Source organism: Cherax quadricarinatus, chromosome 22 (assembly GCF_038502225.1).
Source record: "Cherax quadricarinatus isolate ZL_2023a chromosome 22, ASM3850222v1, whole genome shotgun sequence".
NCBI lineage: Eukaryota > Metazoa > Arthropoda > Malacostraca > Decapoda > Parastacidae > Cherax > Cherax quadricarinatus.
The window spans coordinates 26,185,181-26,208,577 of NC_091313.1; the positions used below are offsets into that span (position 1 = coordinate 26,185,181).

General features: G+C 47.2%; 1 protein-coding gene across 1 annotated transcript in view; it reads right to left on the bottom strand.

Moving 5' to 3' along the window:
* The window catches only part of LOC128689852 (calcitonin gene-related peptide type 1 receptor-like), a 53,310-nt gene extending 38,822 nt beyond the window's left edge, over positions 1-14,488 (bottom strand). Inside the window, exons 1-4 of the mRNA XM_070087697.1 lie at positions 14,201-14,488; positions 5,082-5,458; positions 4,167-4,312; positions 217-342 (exon numbers count right to left, since the gene is read on the bottom strand). Of these exons, the coding sequence (XP_069943798.1) occupies positions 217-342; positions 4,167-4,312; positions 5,082-5,458; positions 14,201-14,488 (937 nt within the window). The remainder of the gene's footprint in view (positions 1-216; positions 343-4,166; positions 4,313-5,081; positions 5,459-14,200) is intronic.
* Positions 14,489-23,397: the final 8,909 nt, after the last annotated feature.

The following is a 23,397-nucleotide window of genomic DNA, read 5'->3' on the forward strand; positions in this document are numbered from 1 at the left end:
AGTAGTGAAGGCAGTATAGTAGTGAAGGCAGTATAGCAGTGAAGGCAGTATAGTAGTGAAGGCAGTATAGTAGTGAAGGCAGTATAGCAGTGAAGGCAGTATAGTAGTGAAGGCAGTATAGCAGTGAAGGCAGTATAGTAGTGAAGGCAGTATAGTAGTGGGGGCAGTATAGTAGTGGGGGCAGTATAGTAGTGGAGGAGGCAGCTAGGGACTCACCATCAGGGTAGTGTAAGAGGTCAGGCACGTCACTGAAGACGGTAGCACAAGACTCGTTCACAGTGCTCCCAGCCTGTGTCGCCGGCCAGCAGTACAGCGAGTCCCAAGTGGCGTTACAGTACACTCCTGCACATGTAATATGCTTAAAAAACAACCACAGGGAAAAGTTAAATGATATCTATCATTTAACTTCCCTTGTGATTGCTTTGCATCTTTTATCGCTTGTCCACGATTATTGCACCAAGTAGTCTGTATGTTTATTATTATTATTATTATTATTATTATTATTATTATTATTATTATTATATATGCAATAAGATCACAGTCAACAGGTGATATCAGAATATGCAAAGCAACCACTCTGAAAGAATAGTGAAATTCCAAGCGCCTTCGTGACTTCTCACATGTGAGAAGTCACGAATGCGCTTGGAATTTCACTATTCTTTCACAGTGGTTACATATATATATATATATATATATATATATATATATATATATATATATATATATATATATATATATATATATATATATATATATATATATATATATATATATATACATATATATACATACATATATAAAGAACAGAGACAGAAAAGTTATAATTGCGTCTTTGGGCTTCCACTAGGAAGACAAAGTTAGTACAGAAGAAGGCAGCAACTTTATTTGTCAAGCGTTTTGCAGAGATTACCACTGATTTGGGCAGGAATGTGTTTATACTAATTTGCTTCTATATAGTTATCAAATTAAACGGCGATTTCCAATTGTTGAAATTGATGTTGCGTCAGAGTCGAGGAGACGAAAGAAGGCAACACATCTTCGGTAGCCTCTTCTAAGGGGATGGGGGTGTCAACAGTGTTAGATAATCAGGAGCGTGTATTAAGGCGGGGGTGTAAACAATGTTGACACGCCCCTTAATACTCGCTCCTGACTGGCTGACAATGTAAACAGTACTGACACACCTCTTAACATTCTCGCATTGTTCCCACACGCTCGGTTACTGAAGCTTATTTCACCCGCACATGATTTTCCGGACATTGTTTACAGGCTGTAAAGTACACAGCTTCATCAACTTTGCTACGAGGTTTAGTGTTGATTGCTACAGTGTCGACTGTGTTGACAGTGTTTTTAAATATTACTCTAAACCCACTCGGGTCATACAGTACGAATATTATGTAGCGGTATTACCTGGAGTTTACCTGGAGAGAGTTCCGGGGGTCAACGCCCCCGCGGCCCGGTCTGTGACCAGGTCTCCTTAGGTCAGTGTCCCAGGATGCGACCCACACCAGTCGACTAACACCCAGGTACCCATTTTACTGATGGGGAACATAGACAACAGGTGGAAAGAAACACGTCCAATGTTTCTATGGCTGGGAATCGAACCCAGGCCCTCACCGTGTGAAGCGAGAGCGTTAACCACCAGGCCACCAGAGCCCTGAAGACAGTCTTGAACTGGCTTGTTTGTTATAAGTTATTTGCACTTTTTTTTTTAATAATTCAAGCTAATGTTAGCGTCTGTAAATTGCTTTGACAATATTTTGGTATCTTCAACGTCATATTAGTTCCCATGTTCTTCTTTTCTTTCTTTGCTTTCCTCTTCTTCACCGCCTGTCAGCCTTTCCCATGTACCCTCTCCCTTCTTCCTCTTCCTTGCTTCACTTCTCCCTTCTCATCCCCTCTTCCTCTTCCTCCATGTGTTTCCTCGCCTTCAAAAATCCGCCTCAACCAGCAGGCAGCATTATGAAGGCTAAAAGAGACTGATACAATCTTCATAAGCAGTTTGGAGGTGAAGTGCAGCCTCTACGAGCACAGGTAACAGCCAGGGATGATAGCAGCACGATAACTCCAGCAGAAGTCGAGAGTAAAGATGACAAGTATTGACTAAATCGAAGGAGAAAATAACTGTTTCAGAGAGGGTGGGAGGGACGGTGTTATCTTCCGTGCTGGAAGATGCCTCAAACACTGTAAGATTCTTCAATCACTTTTGTATTAGCTTGCTACTGTATTTGTGTGTGAGAACAAGCTATAGCTCCTAGGACACGCTTTTTAACCAATAGTTGACTGGTGCAATGGCTCCCTAGCCTCATACACATGATCATGTTTATCGCATATTTTATAGTATTTAAGTCATGTAGCACCTGACAGAGAGTAAATGCAGTACTTGACATAAAATAAAAAGACACAATAACAGATCCAATATTCCCAGCCAGATAGTACATAACAAGGCAACACGCTCATAACAAGGTCACACACACACAAGGAAGGAGCAACACTTGTTCACGAACTCATGGCTGTCAAGGAGTCACCACACATTCTAGAATCAGATATCTAGTACACGACACCAGAGCTCTTGCCTAATGCAGCATTTACAGATCGAGAAAGTTGAACGATTTGCCTTAGACTGGACCCAAAACTAAGGTCATGATTTACGAGACAAGGCTAAACGAACAACACTTTCTAACCAAAGAAAACGCATGGGAGATGTGATCAAAACGTACTAGATATTGAAGAGTTGAAAAAGATTGTGTGTACTCGCTTAGATATCTTGCGACAGACCTGTGCACGTAAATATCCGGTTGGTGAGGAGATTATAGTTATAATAAGGCGTTAAAACCGAATGGGTCCTACAGATGGCGAGGGCAGAGTATTATTATATTCAGGAACAACCGCTAGCCCCGTGTGTGTGTGTTTATGTAGACGAGTCAAGTCGGTGGTACGTTCATGGAAGGCGTTGAAATGTGAATGCTGGGTCGTTGGAGAGGACACCCGCAGCTCGGGTCATGACGCACTCTCTTTAACCTCCAGAGTTTTATACTAGAGAAAATGTTATTGTGTCGTGAAGCTGCAGGCAACGCAAAAATTTTGTAATATATTTTATTTTTAAATAATAAAATTATTTTTTTAACACACTGGCCGTCTCCCACCGAGGTAAGGTGACCCCCCGAAGAAAGAGGACACACTTTCACCGTCATTCATTCAATCACTGTCCTGCCAAACTTACGCTGACATCACGGTTCAGATGGCATTGTACTTCCCACTTCCAGGACTCAAGTCCGGCTAACCGATTTCCCTGAATCCCTTCATAAATATTGCCTTGGTCACACTTCAGCAGCACATCATATCATAAATACCACTTGCTTCCACTCCTGTCATATTATGAGACTGCATCACATTGGTACCTTTAACCAATAATACAACATTATCAGCATCACTGCAGTTTCTAGCATTTTTACATGACTATTATAAATTTGAGAACAAACATGTGACTTGCATTTTTAAAAAGCAGCATTCATATATATATATATATATATATATATATATATATATATATATATATATATATATATACACACACACACACACAAGGAATTCGCAAGAGCAGGTGAAATATACACAAACACTGATCTCTGGCTGAAGGAGACTCGAACCTACGAACCTTGGAACAAGGTACGCAGTGCATTGCCATTCTCACCACACTGGACCAATACCTTAGCGTCCAGCTTGTGCTAGACGTTGATCCAATGCAGCCAGCTTTTAGGGAGAAGGCTTACAGCTTTCCATCTCATCCCCTGCATGCATCAGCCTTACTAGAGATTTTAACAATGCAAGGAATTCGCAAGAGCAGGCGAAATATACACAAACACTGAGAATGGTAATGCACTGCGTACCTTGTTCCAAGGTTCGTAGGTTCGAGTCTCCTTCAGCCAGAGATCAGTGTTTGTATATATATATATATATATATATATATATATATATATATATATATATATATATATATATATATATATATATACATATATATATATATATACATATATATATATATATATATATACATATATATATATATATACATATATATATATATATATATATATATATATATATATATATATATATATATATATAACAGAAATTATCATAAATGATGAAGTCTTTACACTCACCATCTAGGGGCAAGCTGTTCCAAAAATCCTCAAGGCATTTATGTCCCTCAGGCGGGAGGTTAAGGAAGTGTTCCTCAGCAGCAGCAGCAGCAGCAGCAGCACTCCCGTCAGGGAAGAGTGTGGACTGGGTGGCAGCACTCTCCATGCTGTAAGGACCCATTACTATATTACATTCAAGGAGTTGCGCCAAATCCGTAATGACCATACAGTGCCCGGGAGACAGTTATATTTGATCCAGGGAAGAATAACCCAAAATCAAGAACCCTTTCACCAGCTTCAAGGCACCTCTTCATTGAAAGATTATATGAATAAATAAAAATGGTGCCCTAAAATTCTTCACAGTTGAGACCATTCCAGGGGTCCCTAACCTGGGTCAGTTACCCCCTGTGGGGTTACTTTGTTCGTATCTATGGGGTAATGGAGATTTGTCTCATATGACTCGCGAAATCGTAATCATACGAATGCAAACAAACCACGGAACGGATGGGGTTTGAATCAATGGCGAGTGAGTCGTAAAACCCCAGGCGCAGTGGTTTACACACTGGCCTGCAGTTTTACGAAACACTCTCCATGGGTTCAAATCCCACCCGTTCCGTGGTTTCTCTCGTGTGGCTTTTTTTTCCAGTACACGAGTTGTTTATTGAAATAAATGATCGGCCTAGTAATAATTCCCGGTAAATCACAAAACAGGTGAGGCACGAACTCTTTGTTTTAGCATCTTATGTTGTATGCCATTGTTATGTACATATTATAAAGACCTATCAAGGTATTAAAATGCAGAGTGTTGGACAGCAGGTGTGGAGGTGGTGGTACGAGTGACAATGAGTCAAGGAAGATTAGTACGTCACATGTGCATGTATGTGTGAATGTATATAATGCAGAGAGTTATTCCTGACATTAAGACATTCCTCACACACCTCGTCACAAATGCCTGGCTCACACACCTCGTCACAAGTGCCTGGCTCACACACCTCGTCACAAGTGCCTGGCTCACACACCTCGTCACAAGTGCCTGGCTCACACACCTCGTCACAAGTGCCTGGCTCACACACCTCGTCACAAGTGCCTGGCTCACACACCTCGTCACAAGTGCCTGGCTCACACACCTCGTCACAAGTGCCTGGCTCACACACCTCCTCACAAGTGCCTGGTTCACACACCTCACAAGTGCCTGGCTCACACACGTCCTCACAAGCGGAGCGGAAAAGTAATCTAAAGGACCTGGGAGTATAATGTCTGAGGATCACACTTTCAAGGATCACAACAATGCCACTGTCACATCTGGGAGGAAACTGATGGGATGGATAATGAGAACATTCAAGACAAGAGATGCCAAGCCAGTGATGATCCTTTTTAAATCACTTGTTCCCTATAGGCTGGAATACTGCTGTACATTAACATCACCATTCAAAGCAGGTGAAATTGCAGATCTAGAGAATGTACAGAGAACCTTCACTGCACATATAAGTTCCACCAAACACCTAACTACTGCAAACGCTTGGAAGCACTTGACTTGTACTCACTGAAGCGCAGGCGAGAGAGATACATCATAATCTACACCTGGAAGATCCTGGAGAGACTATTCCCTAATCTGCACACAGAAATCACTCCCTACGAAAGCATAAAACTTGGCTGGCGATGCAACATACCCCCAGTGAAAAGTAGGGGTGTCATTAGTACACTAAGAGAAAACACAATAAGTGTCTGGAGCTTAAGACTGTTCAGCAGCCTCCCACCAGCCATAATGGAAATTACCAATAGACCCCTAGTTGTCTTCAAGAGACATTTGGAGAGATACTTAAAATCAGTGCTGGATCAGCCGGGCTGTGGTTCGTACGTTGGACTACCTGCGACCAGCAGTAACAGCCGCGTTGATCAGGCCCTCCTCAACGAGGCTGGTACTGCTGACCCTGATCCAGGAGGCCTGGTCATGGACCGGGCCGCTGGGGCGTTGATCCCCGGAATACCCTCCAGGTAGACAAGTGCCTGGCTCACACACCCCCTCACAAGTGCCTGGCTCACACACCTCTTCACAAGTGCCCGCTTCACACACCTCCTCACAAGTGCCTGGCTCACACACCTCACAAGCGCCTGCCTCACATACCTCACAAGCGCCTGGCTTACACACCTCACAACCGCCTGCCTCACACACCTCACAACCGCCTGCCTCAGACACCTCACAAGCGCCTGCCTCACATACCTCACAAGCGCCTGGCTCACACACCTCCTCACAAGTGCCTGCCTCACACACCTCACAAGCGCCTGCCTCACATACTTCACAAGTGCGTGCCTCACACGCCTCACAACCGCCTGCGTCACACACCTCACAAGCGCCTGCCTCACATGCCTCACAAGTGCGTGCCTCACACACCTCACAAGCGTCTGCCTCACACCTCACAAGCTTCTGCCTCACACACCTCACAAGCGCCTGGCTTACACATTTCACAACCGCCTGCCTCACACACCTCACAAGCTCCTGTCTCACACACCTCATAAGCTCCTGCCTCACCCACCTCACAAGCGCCTGGCTCACACACCTCACAAGCTCCTGTCTCACATACCTCACAAGCATAAATAACAAAAAGATAGGGATGCCCGGGTGTTGTACATGTGTCTTAATTTCATCTTGTCGGTATTATATATAATTCTTGTACTACTACTACTACTACTACTACCACCACCTCTTCCTGCCTATTTATAGCCGTCCAGCTCCACCTCTGTTAGTGTGACTTTGTCAATGGTCCAAGTCGGACCGAAACGTCGTCGTAAGCTTCTCTCTTTTATGTGCGGGTTATTTGTGTAGTGTACCTCACAAGCTCCTGTCTCACCTCACAAGCTCCTGCCTCACATACCTCACAAGCTCCTGTCTCACCTCACAAGCTCCTGCCTCACATACCTCACAAGCTCCTGTCTCACCTCACAAGCTCCTGCCTCACATACCTCACAAGCTCCTGTCTCACCTCACAAGCTCCTGCCTCACATACCTCACAAGCTCCTGTCTCACACACCTCACAAGCTCCTGCCTCACATACCTCACAAGCTCCTGTCTCACCTCACAAGCTCCTGCCTCACACACCTCACAAGCTCCTGTCTCACCTCACAAGCTCCTGCCTCACATACCTCACAAGCTCCTGTCTCACACACCTCACAAGCTCCTGCCTCACACACCTCACAAGCTCCTGTCTCACCTCACAAGCTCCTGCCTCACATACCTCACAAGCTCCTGTCTCACACACCTCACAAGCTCCTGTCTCACCTCATAAGCTCCTGCATCACACACCTCACAAGCTCCTGCCTCACATACCTCACAAGCTCCTGTCTCACACACCTCACAAGCTCCTGCCTCACACACCTCACAAGCGCCTGCCTCACACACTCATAAACTCCTAACTCACACACCTCACAAGCGCTTGCCTCACACACCTCATAAGCTCCTGCCTCACACACCTCACAAGCTTCTGGTTCACAGACCTCACCAGCTCCTGCCTCACATACCTCACAAGCTCCTGTCTCACACATCTCACAAGCTCCTGCCTCACACACCTCACAACCGTCTGTCTCACACAACTCACAAACTTCTGGTTCACACATCTCACAAGCTCCTGCCTCACTCACCTCACAACTGTCTGCCTCACACACCTCACAAGCTCCTGGTTCACACACCTCACAAGCTCCTGTCTCATACACCTCACAAACTCCTGTCTCACACACCTCACAAGCTCCTGTCTCACACACAGCACAAGCTCCTGTCTCACACACCTCACAAGCTCCTGTCTCACACACCTCACAAGCTCCTGTCTCACACACCTCACAAGTTCCTATCTCACACACCTCACAAACTCCTGTCTCACACACTTCACAAACTCCTGTCTCACACACCTCACAAGCTCCTGTCTCACACACCTCACAAGCTTCTGTCTCACACACATCACAAGCTCCTGTCTCACACACCTCACAAGCTCCTGTCTCACACACCTCACAAGCTCCTGTCTCACACACCTCACAAGCTCCTGTCTCACACACCTCACAAGCTCCTGTCTCACACACCTCACAAGCTCCTGCCTCACACACATCACAAGCTCCTGCTTCACACACCTCACAAGCTCCTGTCTCACACACCTCACAAGCTCCTGTCTCACATACCTCACAAGCTCCTGTCTCACACACCTCACAAGCTCATGTCTCACACACCTCACAAGCTCCTGTCTCATACACATCCCAAGCTCCTGTCTCACACATCTCCCAAGCTCCTGCTTCACACACCTCACAAGCTCCTGTCTCACTAACCTCACAAGCTCCTGCCTCACACACATCACAAGCTCCTGCCTCACATACCTCACAAGCTCCTGTCTCACACATCTCACAAGCTCCTGCCTCACACACCTCACAACCGTCTGTCTCACACAACTCACAAGCTTCTGGTTCACACACCTCACAAGCTCCGGCTTCACACACCTCATAACTGTCTGCCTCACACACATCACAAGCTCCTGGTTCACACACCTCACAAGCTCCTGTCTCATACACCTCACAAACTCCTGTCTCACACACCTCACAAGCTCCTGTCTCACACACATCACAAGTTCCTGTCTCACACACCTCACAAGCTCCTGTCTCACACACCTCACAAGCCCTGTCTCACACACCTCACAAGCTCCTGTCTCACACACCTCACAAGCTCCTTTCTCACACACCTCACAAACTCCTGTCTCACACACCTCACAAACTCCTGTCTCACACACCTCACAAGCTCCTGTCTCACACACCTCACAAGCTCCTGTCTCACACACCTCACAAGCTCCTGTCTCACACACCTCACAAGCTCCTGTCTCACACACCTCACAAGCTCCTGCCTCACACACATCACAAGCTCCTGCTTCACACACCTCACAAGCTCCTGTCTCACACACCTCACAAGCTCCTGTCTCACACACCTCACAAGCTCCTGTCTCACACACCTCACAAGCTCATGTCTCACACACCTCACAAGCTCCTGTCTCATACACATCACAAGCTCCTGTCTCACACACCTCACAAGCTCCTGCTTCACACACCTCACAAGCTCCTGTCTCACTCACCTCACAAGCTCCTGCCTCACACACATCACAAGCTCCTGTCTCACTCACCTCACAAGCTCCTGTCTCATACACATCACAAGCTCCTGTCTCATACACATCACAAGCTCCTGTCTCACACACCTCACAAGCTCCTGCTTCACACACCTCACAAGCTCCTGTCTCACACGCATCACAAGCTACTGTCTCACACACATCACAAGCTCCTGTCTCACTCACCTCACAAGCTCCTGTCTCACTCACCTCACAAGCTCCTGTCTCACACACCTTACAAGCTCCTGTCTCACACACCTCACAAGCTCCTGTCTCACACACATCACAAGCTCCTGTCTCACTCACCTCACAAGCTCCTGTCTCACTCACCTCACAAGCTCCTGTCTCACTCACCTCACAAGCTCCTGTCTCACACACCTCACAAGCTCCTTTCTAGCACACCTCACAAGCTCCTGTCTCACACATCTCACAAGCTCCTGTCTCACACACCTCACAAGCTCCTGTCTCACACACCTCACAAGCTCCTGTCTCACACACCTCACAAGCTCCTGTCTCACACACCTCACAAGCACCGGCCTCACACACCTCACAAGCACCGGCCTCACACACCTCACAAGCACCTGCCACACACCTCACAAGCTCCTGTCTCACACACCTCACAAGCTCCTGTCTCACACACCTCACAAGCTCCTGTCTCACACACCTCACAAGCTCCTGTCTCACGCACATCACAAGCTCCTGTTTCACACACCTCACGAGCTCCTGTCTCACACACCTCACAAGCACCGGCCTCACACACCTCACAAGCACCGGCCTCACACACCTCACAAGCACCTGCCACACACCTCACAAGCTCCTGCCTCACACACCTCACAAGCTCCGGCCTCACACACCTCACAAGCACCTGCCTCACACACCTCACAAGCACCGGCCTCACACACCTCACAAGCTCCTGCCTCACCCAACTCACAAGCACCTGCCACACACCTCACAAGCTCCTGCCTCACCCACCTCACAAGCTCCTGCCTCACCCACCTCACAAGCACCTGCCACACACTTCACAAGCTCCTGCCTCACACACCTCACAAGCTCCGGCCTCACACATCTCACAAGCTCCGGCCTCACACACCTCACAAGCTCCTGCCTCACACACCTCACAAGCTCCGGCCTCACCTCACAAGCTCCGGCCTCACACACCTCACAAGCTCCGGCCTCACACACCTCACAAGCTCCGGCCTCACACACCTCACAAGCTCCGGCCTCACACACCTCACAAGCTCCGGCCTCACACACCTCACAAGCTCCGGCCTCACACACCTCACAAGCTCCGGACTCACACACCTCACAAGCTCCGGCCTCACACACCTCACAAGCTCCGGCCTCACACACCTCACAAGCTCCGGCCTCACCTCACAAGCTCCGGCCTCACACACCTCACAAGCTCCGGCCTCACACACCTCACAAGCTCCGGCCTCACACACCTCACAAGCTCCGGCCTCACACACCTCACAAGCTCCGGCCTCACACACCTCACAAGCTCCGGCCTCACACACCTCACAAGCTCCGGCCTCACACACCTCACAAGCTCCGGCCTCACACACCTCACAAGCTCCGGCCTCACACACCTCACAAGCTCCGGCCTCACACACCTCACAAGCTCCGGCCTCACACACCTCACAAGCTCCGGCCTCACACACCTCACAAGCTCCGGCCTCACACACCTCACAAGCTCCGGCCTCACACACCTCACAAGCTCCGGCCTCACACACCTCACAAGCTCCGGCCTCACACACCTCACAAGCTCCGGCCTCACACACCTCACAAGCTCCGGCCTCACACACCTCACAAGCACCGGCCTCACACACCTCACAAGCTCCGGCCTCACACACCTCACAAGCTCCGGCCTCACACACCTCACAAGCTCCGGCCTCACACACCTCACAAGCTCCTGCCTCACACACCTCACAAGCACCTGCGTCACACATCTCACAAGCACCGGCCTCACACACCTCACAAGTACCGGCCTCACACACCTCACAAGCTCCTGCCTCACACACCTCACAAGCACCTGCCTCACACACCTCACAAGCACCGGCCTCACACACCTCACAAGCTCCTGCCTCACACACCTCACAAGCACCGGCCTCACACACCTCACAAGCTCCGGCCTCACACACCTCACAAGCTCCGGCCTCACACACCTCACAAGCTCCGGCCTCACACACCTCACAAGCTCCGGCCTCACACACCTCACAAGCTCCGGCCTCACACACCTCACAAGCACCGGCCTCACACACCTCACAAGCTCCGGCCTCACACACCTCACAAGCTCCGGCCTCACACACCTCACAAGCTCCTGCCTCACACACCTCACAAGCTCCGGCCTCACACACCTCACAAGCTCCGGCCTCACACACCTCACAAGCTCCTGCCTCACACACCTCACAAGCTCCGGCCTCACACACCTCACAAGCTCCGGCCTCACACACCTCACAAGCACCGGCCTCACACACCTCACAAGCACCGGCCTCACACACCTCACAAGCTCCGGCCTCACACACCTCACAAGCTCCGGCCTCACACACCTCACAAGCTCCGGCCTCACACACCTCACAAGCACCGGCCTCACACACCTCACAAGCACCGGCCTCACACACCTCACAAGCACCGGCCTCACACACCTCACAAGCACCTGCCACACACCTCACAAGCACCTGCCACACACCTCACAAGCTCCGGCCTCACACACCTCACAAGCTCCGGCCTCACACACCTCACAAGCACCGGCCTCACACACCTCACAAGCTTCTGCCTCACACACCTTACAAGCACCTGCCACACACCTCACAAGCTCCGGCCTCACACACCTCACAAGCTCCAGCCTCACACACCTCACAAGCACCTGCCTCACACACCTCACAAGCACCTGCCACACACCTCACAAGCTACTCTCTCACACACCTCACAAGCTCCGGCCTCACCTCACAAGCTCCGGCCTCACACACCTCACAAGCACCGGCCTCACACACCTCACAAGCACCGGCCTCACACACCTCACAAGCACCGGCCTCACACACCTCACAAGCTCCGGCCTCACACACCTCACAAGCACCGGCCTCACACACCTCACAAGCACCGGCCTTACACACCTCACAAGCACCGGCCTCACACACCTCACAAGCACCGGCCTCACACACCTCATAAGCACCGGCCTCACACACCTCACAAGCTCCGGCCTCACACACCTCACAAGCACCGGCCTCACACACCTCACAAGCTCCGGCCTCACACACCTCACAAGCACCGGCCTCACACACCTCACAAGCTCCGGCCTCACACACCTCACAAGCTCCGGCCTCACACACCTCACAAGCTCCGGCCTCACACACCTCATAAGCACCGGCCTCACACACCTCACAAGCACCGGCCTCACACACCTCACAAGCTCTGGCCTCACACACCTCACAAGCACCGGCCTCACACACCTCACAAGCACCGGCCTCACACACCTCACAAGCACCGGCCTCACACACCTCACAAGCACCGGCCTCACACACCTCACAAGCTCTGGCCTCACACACCTCACAAGCACCGGCCTCACACACCTCACAAGCACCGGCCTCACACACCTCACAAGCTCCGGCCTCACACACCTCACAAGCACCGGCCTCACACACCTCACAAGCACCGGCCTCACACACCTCACAAGCTCCGGCCTCACACACCTCACAAGCACCGGCCTCACACATTGTTTGGCCACACAAACAAAAACTAAATTATTTCCGAAACTGCCCAAAAAAAAGTCAGTCTGAACATCACGAAATTAATATATAAACTTGTATTTGCTTCTCGCCGTTACTTTTATGAACAAAAATAGAAAACTTCCTACCATGGCAATTTTCCTGCATCAATTTATTAATATTTTATGAGATTAAATTTTCGAGTAAATGCAATGTTTTCTGCTTATTACACACAGACGTATTACACACACACACAGAGATATATATATATATATATATATATATATATATATATATATATATATATATATATATATATATATATATATTATTGTAACCACGAACGAGTGTTATTTAATCAATAAGAACACTGCGAATAGCCGGGGGATTGAACCCGTGTTGTATCCCGCCTCATGGTGAGCGAAAATTCACGACAATCTAACTCACTGAACCATACAATATATATATATATATATATATATATATATATATATATATATATATATATATATATATGTATATATATAAGTGAGTTTGAGAAAGAATGAGTAGCTACGGTTAAACATGACGAGAAACTATGAAGATTATACGGATAGATAAAAATATATCAGATTATGAACCCACTCTTATTTACCCACACAGCTATCATGACCCCCACAGCTGGATGTGTGCCACAACTGGGAGTGTAACACAGCTGTTCATGTGGCACAGCTTGTCGTGTGGCTCAGCTGGGCGTGTTGTGGTGTCCAACATTCACCACACAGCTGGGTGTGTGGTGGTGTCCAACATTCACCACACAGCTGGGCGTGTTGTGGTGTCCAACATTCACCACACAGCTGGGTGTGTGGTGGTGTCCAACATTCACCACACAGCTGGGCGTGTTGTGGTGTCCAACATTCACCACACAGCTGGGTGTGTGGTGGTGTCCAACATTCACCACACAGGTGGGTGTGTGGTGGTGTCCAACATTCACCACACAGCTGGGTGTGTGGTGGTGTCCAACATTCACCACACAGCTGGGTGTGTGGTGGTGTCCAACATTCACCACACAGCTGGGTGTGTGGTTGTGTCCAACATTCACCACACAGGTGGGTGTGTGGTGGTGTCCAACATTCACCACACAGGTGGGTGTGTGGTGGTGTCCAACATTCACCACACAGCTGGGTGTGTGGTGGTGTCCAACATTCACCACACAGCTGGGTGTGTGGTGGTGTCCAACATTCACCACACAGCTGGGTGTGCGGTGGTCTCCATCATTCACCACACAGCTGGGTGTGCGGTAGTCTCCAACATTCATCAGACAGCTGGGTGTGCGGTGGTCTCCAACATTCACCACACAGCTGGGTGTGTGGTGGTGTCCAACATTCACCACACAGCTGGGCGTGTGGTGGTGTCCAACATTCATCACACAGCTGGGCGTGCGGTGGTCTCCATCATTCACCACACAGCTGGGTGTGCGGTAGTCTCCAACATTCATCAGACAGCTGGGTGTGCGGTGGTCTCCAACATTCATCACACAGCTGGGTGTGTGGTGGTGTCCAATATTCACCACACAGCTGGGCATGTGGTGGTGTCCAACATTCACCACACAGCTGGGCGTGTGGTGGTGTCCAACATTCACCACACAGCTGGGCGTGTGGTGGTGTCCAACATTCACCACACAGCTGGGTGTGTGGTGGTGTCCAACATTCACCACACAGCTGGGTGTGCGGTGGTGTCCATCATTCATCACACAGCTGGGTGTGCGGTGGTGTCCAACATTCACCACACAGCTGGGTGTGCGGTAGTGTCCAACATTCACCACACAGCTGGGTGTGTGGTGGTGTCCAACATTCACCACACAGCTGGGTGTGTAGTGGTGTCTAACATTCACCACACAGCTGGGTGTGTGGTGGTGTCCAACATTCATCACACAGCTGGGTGTGTGGTGGTGTCCAACATTCATCACACAGCTGGGTGTGCGGTGGTGTCAACATTCACCACACAGCTGGGCGTGTGGTGGTGTCCAACATTCACCACACAGCTGGGTGTGTGGTGGTGTCCAACATTCACCACACAGCTGGGCGTGTGGTGGTGTCCAACATTCACCACACAGCTGGGTGTGTGGTGGTGTCCAACATTCACCACACAGCTGGGTATGTGGTGGTGTCCCACATTCACCACACAGCTGGGTGTGTGGTGGTGTCCAACATTCACCACATAGCTGGGCGTGTGGTGGTGTCCAACATTCACCACACAGCTGAGTGTGTAGTGGTGTCCAACATTCATCACACAGCTGGGTGTGCGGTGGTGTCCAACATTCACCACACAGCTGGGTGTGTAGTGGTGTCCAACATTCATCACACAGCTGGGTGTGCGGTGGTGTCCAACATTCATCACACAGCTGGGTGTGCGGTGGTGTCCAACATTCACCACATAGCTGGGCGTGTGGTGGTGTCCAACATTCACCACACAGCTGGGTGTGTGGTGGTGTCCAACATTCACCACACAGCTGGGTGTGTGGTGGTGTCCAACATACCACACAGCTGGGTGTGTAGTGGTGTCCAACATTCACCACACAGCTGGGTGTGTGGTGGTGTCCAACATTCATCACACAGCTGGGTGTGTGGTGGTGTCCAACATTCATCACACAGCTGGGTGTGCGGTGGTGTCAACATTCACCACACAGCTGGGCGTGTGGTGGTGTCCAACATTCACCACACAGCTGGGTGTGTGGTGGTGTCCAACATTCACCACACAGCTGGGTGTGTAGTGGTGTCCAACATTCACCACACAGCTGGGTGTGTGGTGGTGTCCAACATTCACCACACAGCTGGGTGTGTAGTGGTGTCCAACATTCACCACACAGCTGGGTGTGTGGTGGTGTCCAACATTCACCACACAGCTGGGTGTGTGGTGGTGTCCAACATTCACCACGTCACTCTCACTTAGTCCTGTTTTATAAGCTTCCACTAGTAAAGACCATCAGCATCGGTCTGTATGTAAACTAGATACTATCAGTCACGAATACTTTATTCCTAAAAATAGGCACTCAGGTAACGTGGTAACGTATGTACACTGTGATACTTCCCTCTCTCAGTGTATTAATGACCGCAGTGTCGCAGACACATGTACAATATTAGGGCATCTTTATTGGGGAAACGTTCCGTCATACAGTGGCTTCATCAGTCCAGTGCAAAGAAGAATGGTGAAGATCAGAAGGAGTTTGAGATAATCAGTCCCTCAGCCTGGACTCATTACATCGACTCCAGGTTGAGGGACTAATTATCTCGAGCTCCTTCTGATTTTCACCATTCTTCTTACTGGACTGATGAAGCCACTGTGTGAAGAAACGTTTCCTCAATAAAGATACTCGGGTGTTACACACGTGTCTAATTTATCAACTTGTCGGTTCTCTGAACCATTTATCTACAGTGTGGCAGTCACTCTGGTCACTGTGTGACTGACCTCGAGCTATGGCTGTGAAGCTCAGATCAACTATGACAGGAGGTCACTGTCTCACTGACGTCGAGCTATAACCCAGAAACCCAGGTCAATTATTGGGATGATCGACAGCATGTGTTCACTGACGACACTGACCGGTAGTTTAGTAACCAAAAGGGTCAATCTGTTGGATCCTCATTCTATTTTTTGTAGCGCATCGGCCGTCTCCCACCGAGGAGACGGCCGTTGTTTTATTCATTCAGTCAGGGTCTTGCCAACAGCATGCTGACATCACAGTTCAGGTAACTTTATAAACTGCAACATCTTGACGTTCCACCTCACACAAGCGCGTTGGATGTCCAAGCTCCCAGCACTCAAATCTTCCATTATTCCCTTCCTCCAACCCTTCCTAAAACGATCCCAACTCCTCCTTCCCTCTATTCCAGATTTATGTACCCTTCTAGTCATTTTATACGTCCAAACCACTCGACAACCCTTCTTCCAGCATTAGCATAATGCTCTTGGTAACTCCACACTTACTAATCCACAAGCAGCGAATTCTCTGCATAATATTAACACCACACATTGCTCTCAAACCTTATATCTCCACTACTTCCAGCCTCTCCATCTCTGCAACATACAAAACGAATATTTCACACCCATTCACCAGTTTTAGTTCTACTGTACTTATTTACAGCCATTAATTCTAGTTAGTGTCACTTAATCTTACCAACACACGAGGCTTCACATAGCTCACAATTATATATGTACACAACACAGAACTCAAGATTATTTGGAATGAGTTTCTAAATCTAAAGAATTTATTGATGACGTTATTTGATTTAAAAAAATTATCATTCATACAATCACTGTAGGACAGACATCAACGAGCAGTATCTTGAGTCTGGCGTAAGAGAGAAAAAAAAATAATTCTGAAATACCTAGTGGGAAAATAAATTTTCTTTACAATATTTATTATCTTATCTGAAGGGCCTATTAAGGAATTCAAATTTATAACAATATATACGTTAATAATATTCATAGAGAAACCATTATGAACTAGTATAGCCCCCCAGGCGGTCAAGATGTATATGGTAATTAAAATGTTCAGAGTTGAGCACTGGGAGCTGCGTAATTGGGTAATTGTGTTAAAGAATATCAGCTACACGAGGGTCATTAAGGCTGTGTGTGACCTGTACACAACCAGTCAAGAACACTTAATACTTAAATTGGGGATTAAAGTAAATTCTTAAGATACACTGAGAGACATACAGGTGAGAGAGAGAGAGAGAGAGAGAGAGAGAGAGAGAGAGAGAGAGAGAGAGAGAGAGAGAGAGAGAGAGAGAGAGAGAGAGAGAGAGAGAGAGAGAGAGGAATGAGAGGGCACAGATATTACCAAACAGTAAGCGATCCCGGGAACAATTTATTGGTTCATATCTACACAAAACTGTGTATTTAGCGTGATTCCTGTACCAGCTGGTACAGTATGGCAAAATATGTCACTGCTTGACACAAGGTGCTGCTTAGCACTATGGCAACGCATGACAAATATATTGCCTCTGGTATCTTTAGTACTGAAACGTTCCGCCTGGGCAGCAGACTTCTTTGATTGAATACAGGTGATTATAACACTGAAGAGAATAGAAGCGGTGACGTAATTTTAAGGAGATCAGTCCCTCAGCTTTGATAAAAGATGGTAAACTAAAACAGAGCGTGAAGATGAAGATTTGTATGCTAACGTTAGAGGTGGGGCGCAGCAGTTAAAGACGACGTCACAAGTAAGCGGGACCCACTAGTCACGTGGGCTACTGCACCTCTTCCCTAGCTCCATCATGTAAGTCTATAGTGGTCTGATGCCTCTGCTTTAGGCTAAGGGACTGACCACCTTTTATAAAGGCTGAGGGACTGATCTCAAAATTACTTCTAATATATCCAGTGTTATAATCGCCTGTATTTATCTGAAGAAGCCTGCTGAGCAGGCGAAAAGTTTCGATAATAAGATACGAAAGTGTTACACCTCACTACGGTCCTTACATGTATAGTAGACTCATCTTCTCTCCCCGGCTGGACCTGATTTGATAATGCATGGGCGAAACGTTGTCAATAGTAGCGCATTATACGGCATTCTTGTTTGTTTTTTCCACCGTTGCGCGTGTGTCTTATTCATCAGCTTGTGAATACTGTACACCAGTCATCTGCTAACTGCAGCTGCCCTCAGATACTGAGTCTAGTATAGTAGCCATGAGAATAATACTGAGGGTGTACACATATGTACACCATCAATAATATTAATAATAATAATAATAATAATAATAATAATAATAATAATAATAATAATAATAATAATAATGATAATTGACTTAAGGTTACACTGAATCAATGACTGAGAGACTTAGTGAATATTCGCTGAGACTTTAATTACCATTATAAGTATTAAAGTATTCTTGAGTGTTGATGTACAGGTAAGACGGAGTCTTAATGACCCTCGTGTAGTTGACAGCTGTGCTTTAAACACCTAGTAAACCGACCACACTAACTTTAAAATCCTCTCGCTGATTGTGATATATTTTCTTACCCATAGCTCTCTCTCTCTCTCTCTCTCTCTCTCTCTCTCTCTCTCTCTCTCTCTCTCTCTCTCTCTCTCTCTCTCTCTCTCTCTCTCTCTTTCACGAGGGCAAAAAACAAAGAAAAAGAATCACATTTCATACCAGAAAATTCCATAGTTTCCCCTGAAATTCTACGACAGACTATCGTCTAATTATATTTTATGATATCTGATATATTTTAGTTTTTAGTCAACATTTTACGATGCTTCATCTGCTTGTGTAAAGCTTTTCTATATACCTTAAATGAGCTTCAAGAGTTATTTTTTACTACCAGAGCCCGGCCTTGGGCCAGGCTCGTCTGGTGCTTGCCTGGTCAACCAGGCTGTTGCTACTGGTAATCCTGCTGGCCCACATATTCATCACAGACTGGTGCATTTTTTTTGTCGTAAATATGACTTAAAAAGTGAAATGAAAATTTAACGGCACATACTGTGAAGGCCTCTCCACCCGCTGCTCAGTTATGAATGTACTTCTTCAGGCGCATTGATTCACACTAGCAGTGTTATAGTGCAGCCTTAGTAAGTAATTAAATTATATAGACACAAGTACATATAAATACAATTATCCTACACAGTGTAAATTACCCAGGATAACTCAATAAAAGCCAGACAAAATTTCTTATTTCCATTGGGGTCCTTGTAATATCTTATGATTTTAACCTTAAATGTTAAAACAAGCAAATAATTCAACAACTGGCTGTATATAGCGACGAGGTTAAATATTTTCAACTTGCTATGACCAAGAGATAAGTTATTTCGTATATTTCTCTGAACTATCTCGCAGGCAAATATTTCTTTTAAGGTTCGACCTTCTTGATTATGTTAAACTTGCCTCTCCTCCTCTATAGACCATAACTCAGGCTGCTTGTGCGCTTACGACTTTCTGGGTCGTCAGAGCTCAGCCCTGGGAGGGGGAGGGGGAGCTTGGGGGCCGAGGCTTGGTCCCCTGGACCCTAGATTGGTCTGGGGGACCCTAGTGTGGTCTGAGGGAATCCTGCTTGGTCCGAGGTGGTCTTGACTTCTTCAACCAGACGCTGATTTCAAGTCATGTTTTATGGTAAGCTGGTAATATCTCTCTCTCTCTCTCTCTCTCTCTCTCTCTCTCTCTCTCTCTCTCTCTCTCTCTCTCTCTCTCTCTCTCTCTCTCTCTCTCTCTCTCTCACTCTCTTTTACACAGGGTTTGACAAGGTTAAGGATCCCTTACTTTATTGACAAGCTATTTACAGGTTAAGGATTCCTAACTTTATTGACAAGCTAAGAGCTGTTACCTACATCAGCTCATTTCAAAGCATTTTTATTGTTATGAGACATACAAGTAGGGAACAGGATGAAGTTGTGTCAGCATAGTTGCTGATCCCTGTATTCCCTGTATTATATAGCATAGCATATTAGTATCATCCATGTGCTTTAGATACGAGATCCCTTGTAGGCCTGTGGCTTTGTGTGACGTCACGGGATGCAGATGTGTAGGCTCATACCTCTGCCCCGGCCTCACTCGGCGGCAGACCATTCAGCGGACAGGCAAGGCAGCTGGGCTCCATCCTTCATCTCAGTCTGACAATATATAGTTACCATCCTACAAGTGTGTCTACCTTCAACCTGCGATATCTCCATTAAAGAACCCTTTACGAAATCGCTATAATCGTCAGAATTACAGGCCCTCCGCTGCCACCATTTATCGTAAATTGCTGAGATGTGCAGACCAGCAAGCAGCACCTCTGACTCGCATCTTTCAGCACTGCCTTGTACAGTGTAAATGGCCCTCTCTATGGAAAGAGGCAAATGTAGTCCCTGTTCACAAAAAGAAGAGCAGAGCAGAAATCAGCAACTACAGACCAGTGTCACTCCTGTCAATCACTGGTAAGATCCTTGAGACAATAATCTCAAGACAAATGACAGTTTTTTGACTACCACTCACTACTTTGTGATCGTCAATATGACTTCAGGAAAGGTTACTCTGCTGTTGATCTGTTGTTAAACCTCTCCATTAAGTGGCACCAGTCACTGGATGAATCCAAAGTCAGCTGTGTGGTAGCACTGGACATTGCTGGCGCTTTCGACCGGGTGTGGCACCAGGGCCTCTTAGCAAAACTTCAAGCACTGGGAATTGCAGGCTCTACACTACGTCTCCTCGGTGATTACCTTCATGGTAGATCTCTAAGTGTAGTTCTCAATGGAACGGAATCAGCAAGACATCCTATTGGGGCAAGTGTTCCACAAGGAAGCGTGCTGGGACCATTGTTATGGAATGTCTACTTCAACGACCTTCTTCATCTCATCCCAGAATCACATGCATATGCAGACGACTGTACACTGACATTCACTTATCCAAGAGAAGAAATGCCAGCTGCTCTAAGCTACATCAATCACCAGCTAAGAGCTATATCAGCTTGGGGAAATAGATGGCAAGTAACATTTGCACCTGAGAAAATGCAAATGATGATCGTCTCTAGGCACCATGATGGTAATGCTGGTGCAGTAGTAAGGATGAATGGGAGGGTTTTGGCACCTGGAGAAGAAGTTGATATTCTTGGGGTGAAATTTGACTCGAAACTAACCATGAAGAACCATGTTGTAAATCTCGCAAACAAGGCAGCCAGGAAGCTTACAGCACTTCGCCGTATCTCGTATCTGCTTGACAGTAGGGGTTGCAAGATTCTGTACGAGGCACAAGTACGCTCACACCTTGAGTATGCTCCACTTTCTTGGTTTGCCTGCCCCCCCCCCTCTCATCTGCGACTGCTTGACAGAGTAGAGAACAGAGCAAGACGTCTCATCTCTCGCCTGGACCCATCCTGGATAGATCTGGCATTTCAGCAGAGCCTTCAACACAGGAGGGATGTGGGTGGCCTTACCGTTATGTACAAGGCCAATACTGTCAAAGAGCCACACTTGGATCCACTTCGAGGACAGCGTGAAACAAGCTTTTATGCCACAAGACGGGCAGAAAGCAGCAACTTCACTCTGGCTGTACCCTTCTCCAGAACATCACTCCATCTGAGATCATATATACCCAGGATGACTCGTGTATGGAACACATTTGTACAGCATAATGATGTCAACGAGATAAAATCAGTTGATCAAATGAAAATGCTGGCCCACAGATGGCTCCAACTTCATCCTGTTCCCTACCTGTAAGTCTCATAACAATAAAAATGCTTTCAAATGAGCTGATGTAGGTAACAGCTCTTAGCTTGCCAATAAAGTTAAGAATCCTTAACCTGTAAATAGCTTGTCAATAAAGCTAGGGATCCTTAACCTTGTCAAACCCTGTGTAAAAAAAAAAAAAAAAAGAGAGAGAGAGAGAGAGAGAGAGATCTTACCAGCTTACCATAAAACATGACCTGAAATCAGCGTCTGGTTGAAGAAGTCAAGACCACCTCGGACCAAGCAGGATTGTCTCTCTCTCTCTCTCTCTCTCTCCCTCTGGGTTTCATGGTATTATATCGAGAGAATGTTACGCCCACCAACAGACGAAACATTTCAATAAAGTGCCATAAACCGCTTAATGAGTCTTATTAACATACTTTTCGCTATATAACACCATTAACACACTCCCCCCCCCCCCGTCTCTCCAGGTATACATATACTTCATACACGTATCCAAGTATACAAAGAAAAATATGTACATGAATTATATACAATACCGACAAGATGAAAATTAGACACATGTACATCTTTGTTATAGACGTTTCGTCATCCAGTGGCTTTATCAATGCAAATTCAAGGAGATAATTGGAAGACAGAAGAGCTATGTACAGAAGATGAGGTAATCAGTCCCTTGATAAAGCCACTGGATGACGAAATGTCTACAATAAAGACAAATATACAGAAACGAGAGCCCAGGGTTCAACCAGGAATGTAGAGACGCTGAGAACGGAAGCAGGAAGGTGAGAAGAAATACAGTGGAGGTCAAAGAACAGAAAACAGAGAAACAGGCAGGAGAGTTAGGAATGAATGTGCTAGAAGGCAGAGACAGATACTGAATGAATGACGGTGAATATTTTTCATTCTTCATGGCTCACCGTCTCTCACAGACGACCAGTGTGGTTTGAAAACCAAAAAAAAAAATGGAACGTGAAAGAATTATAAAATGACGCAGCATCAAAAGACAACTCAATAAAAGTTAGTCCATAGCCACGTACGAGAGATGAACTTTAAAGGACGAGTGATAAGGTTGAAGAAGGAGGGAGGAGGGAAGGTGAGGGAGGAGGAGGATAGGTAAGGGAGGAGAAAAAGCTAAGGAGGAAGAAAGGTAAGGGAGAAGAAAAAGTTAGGGAGGATGACGGAAAAATTTGCGAAAAGTGAAGCGGAATTTTCATGATTTTCACAGAAGAAAAAATGTTGAGATAGCTGACAGCAGAGGAGTTAAGACATGTCAACATGAGCTAGAA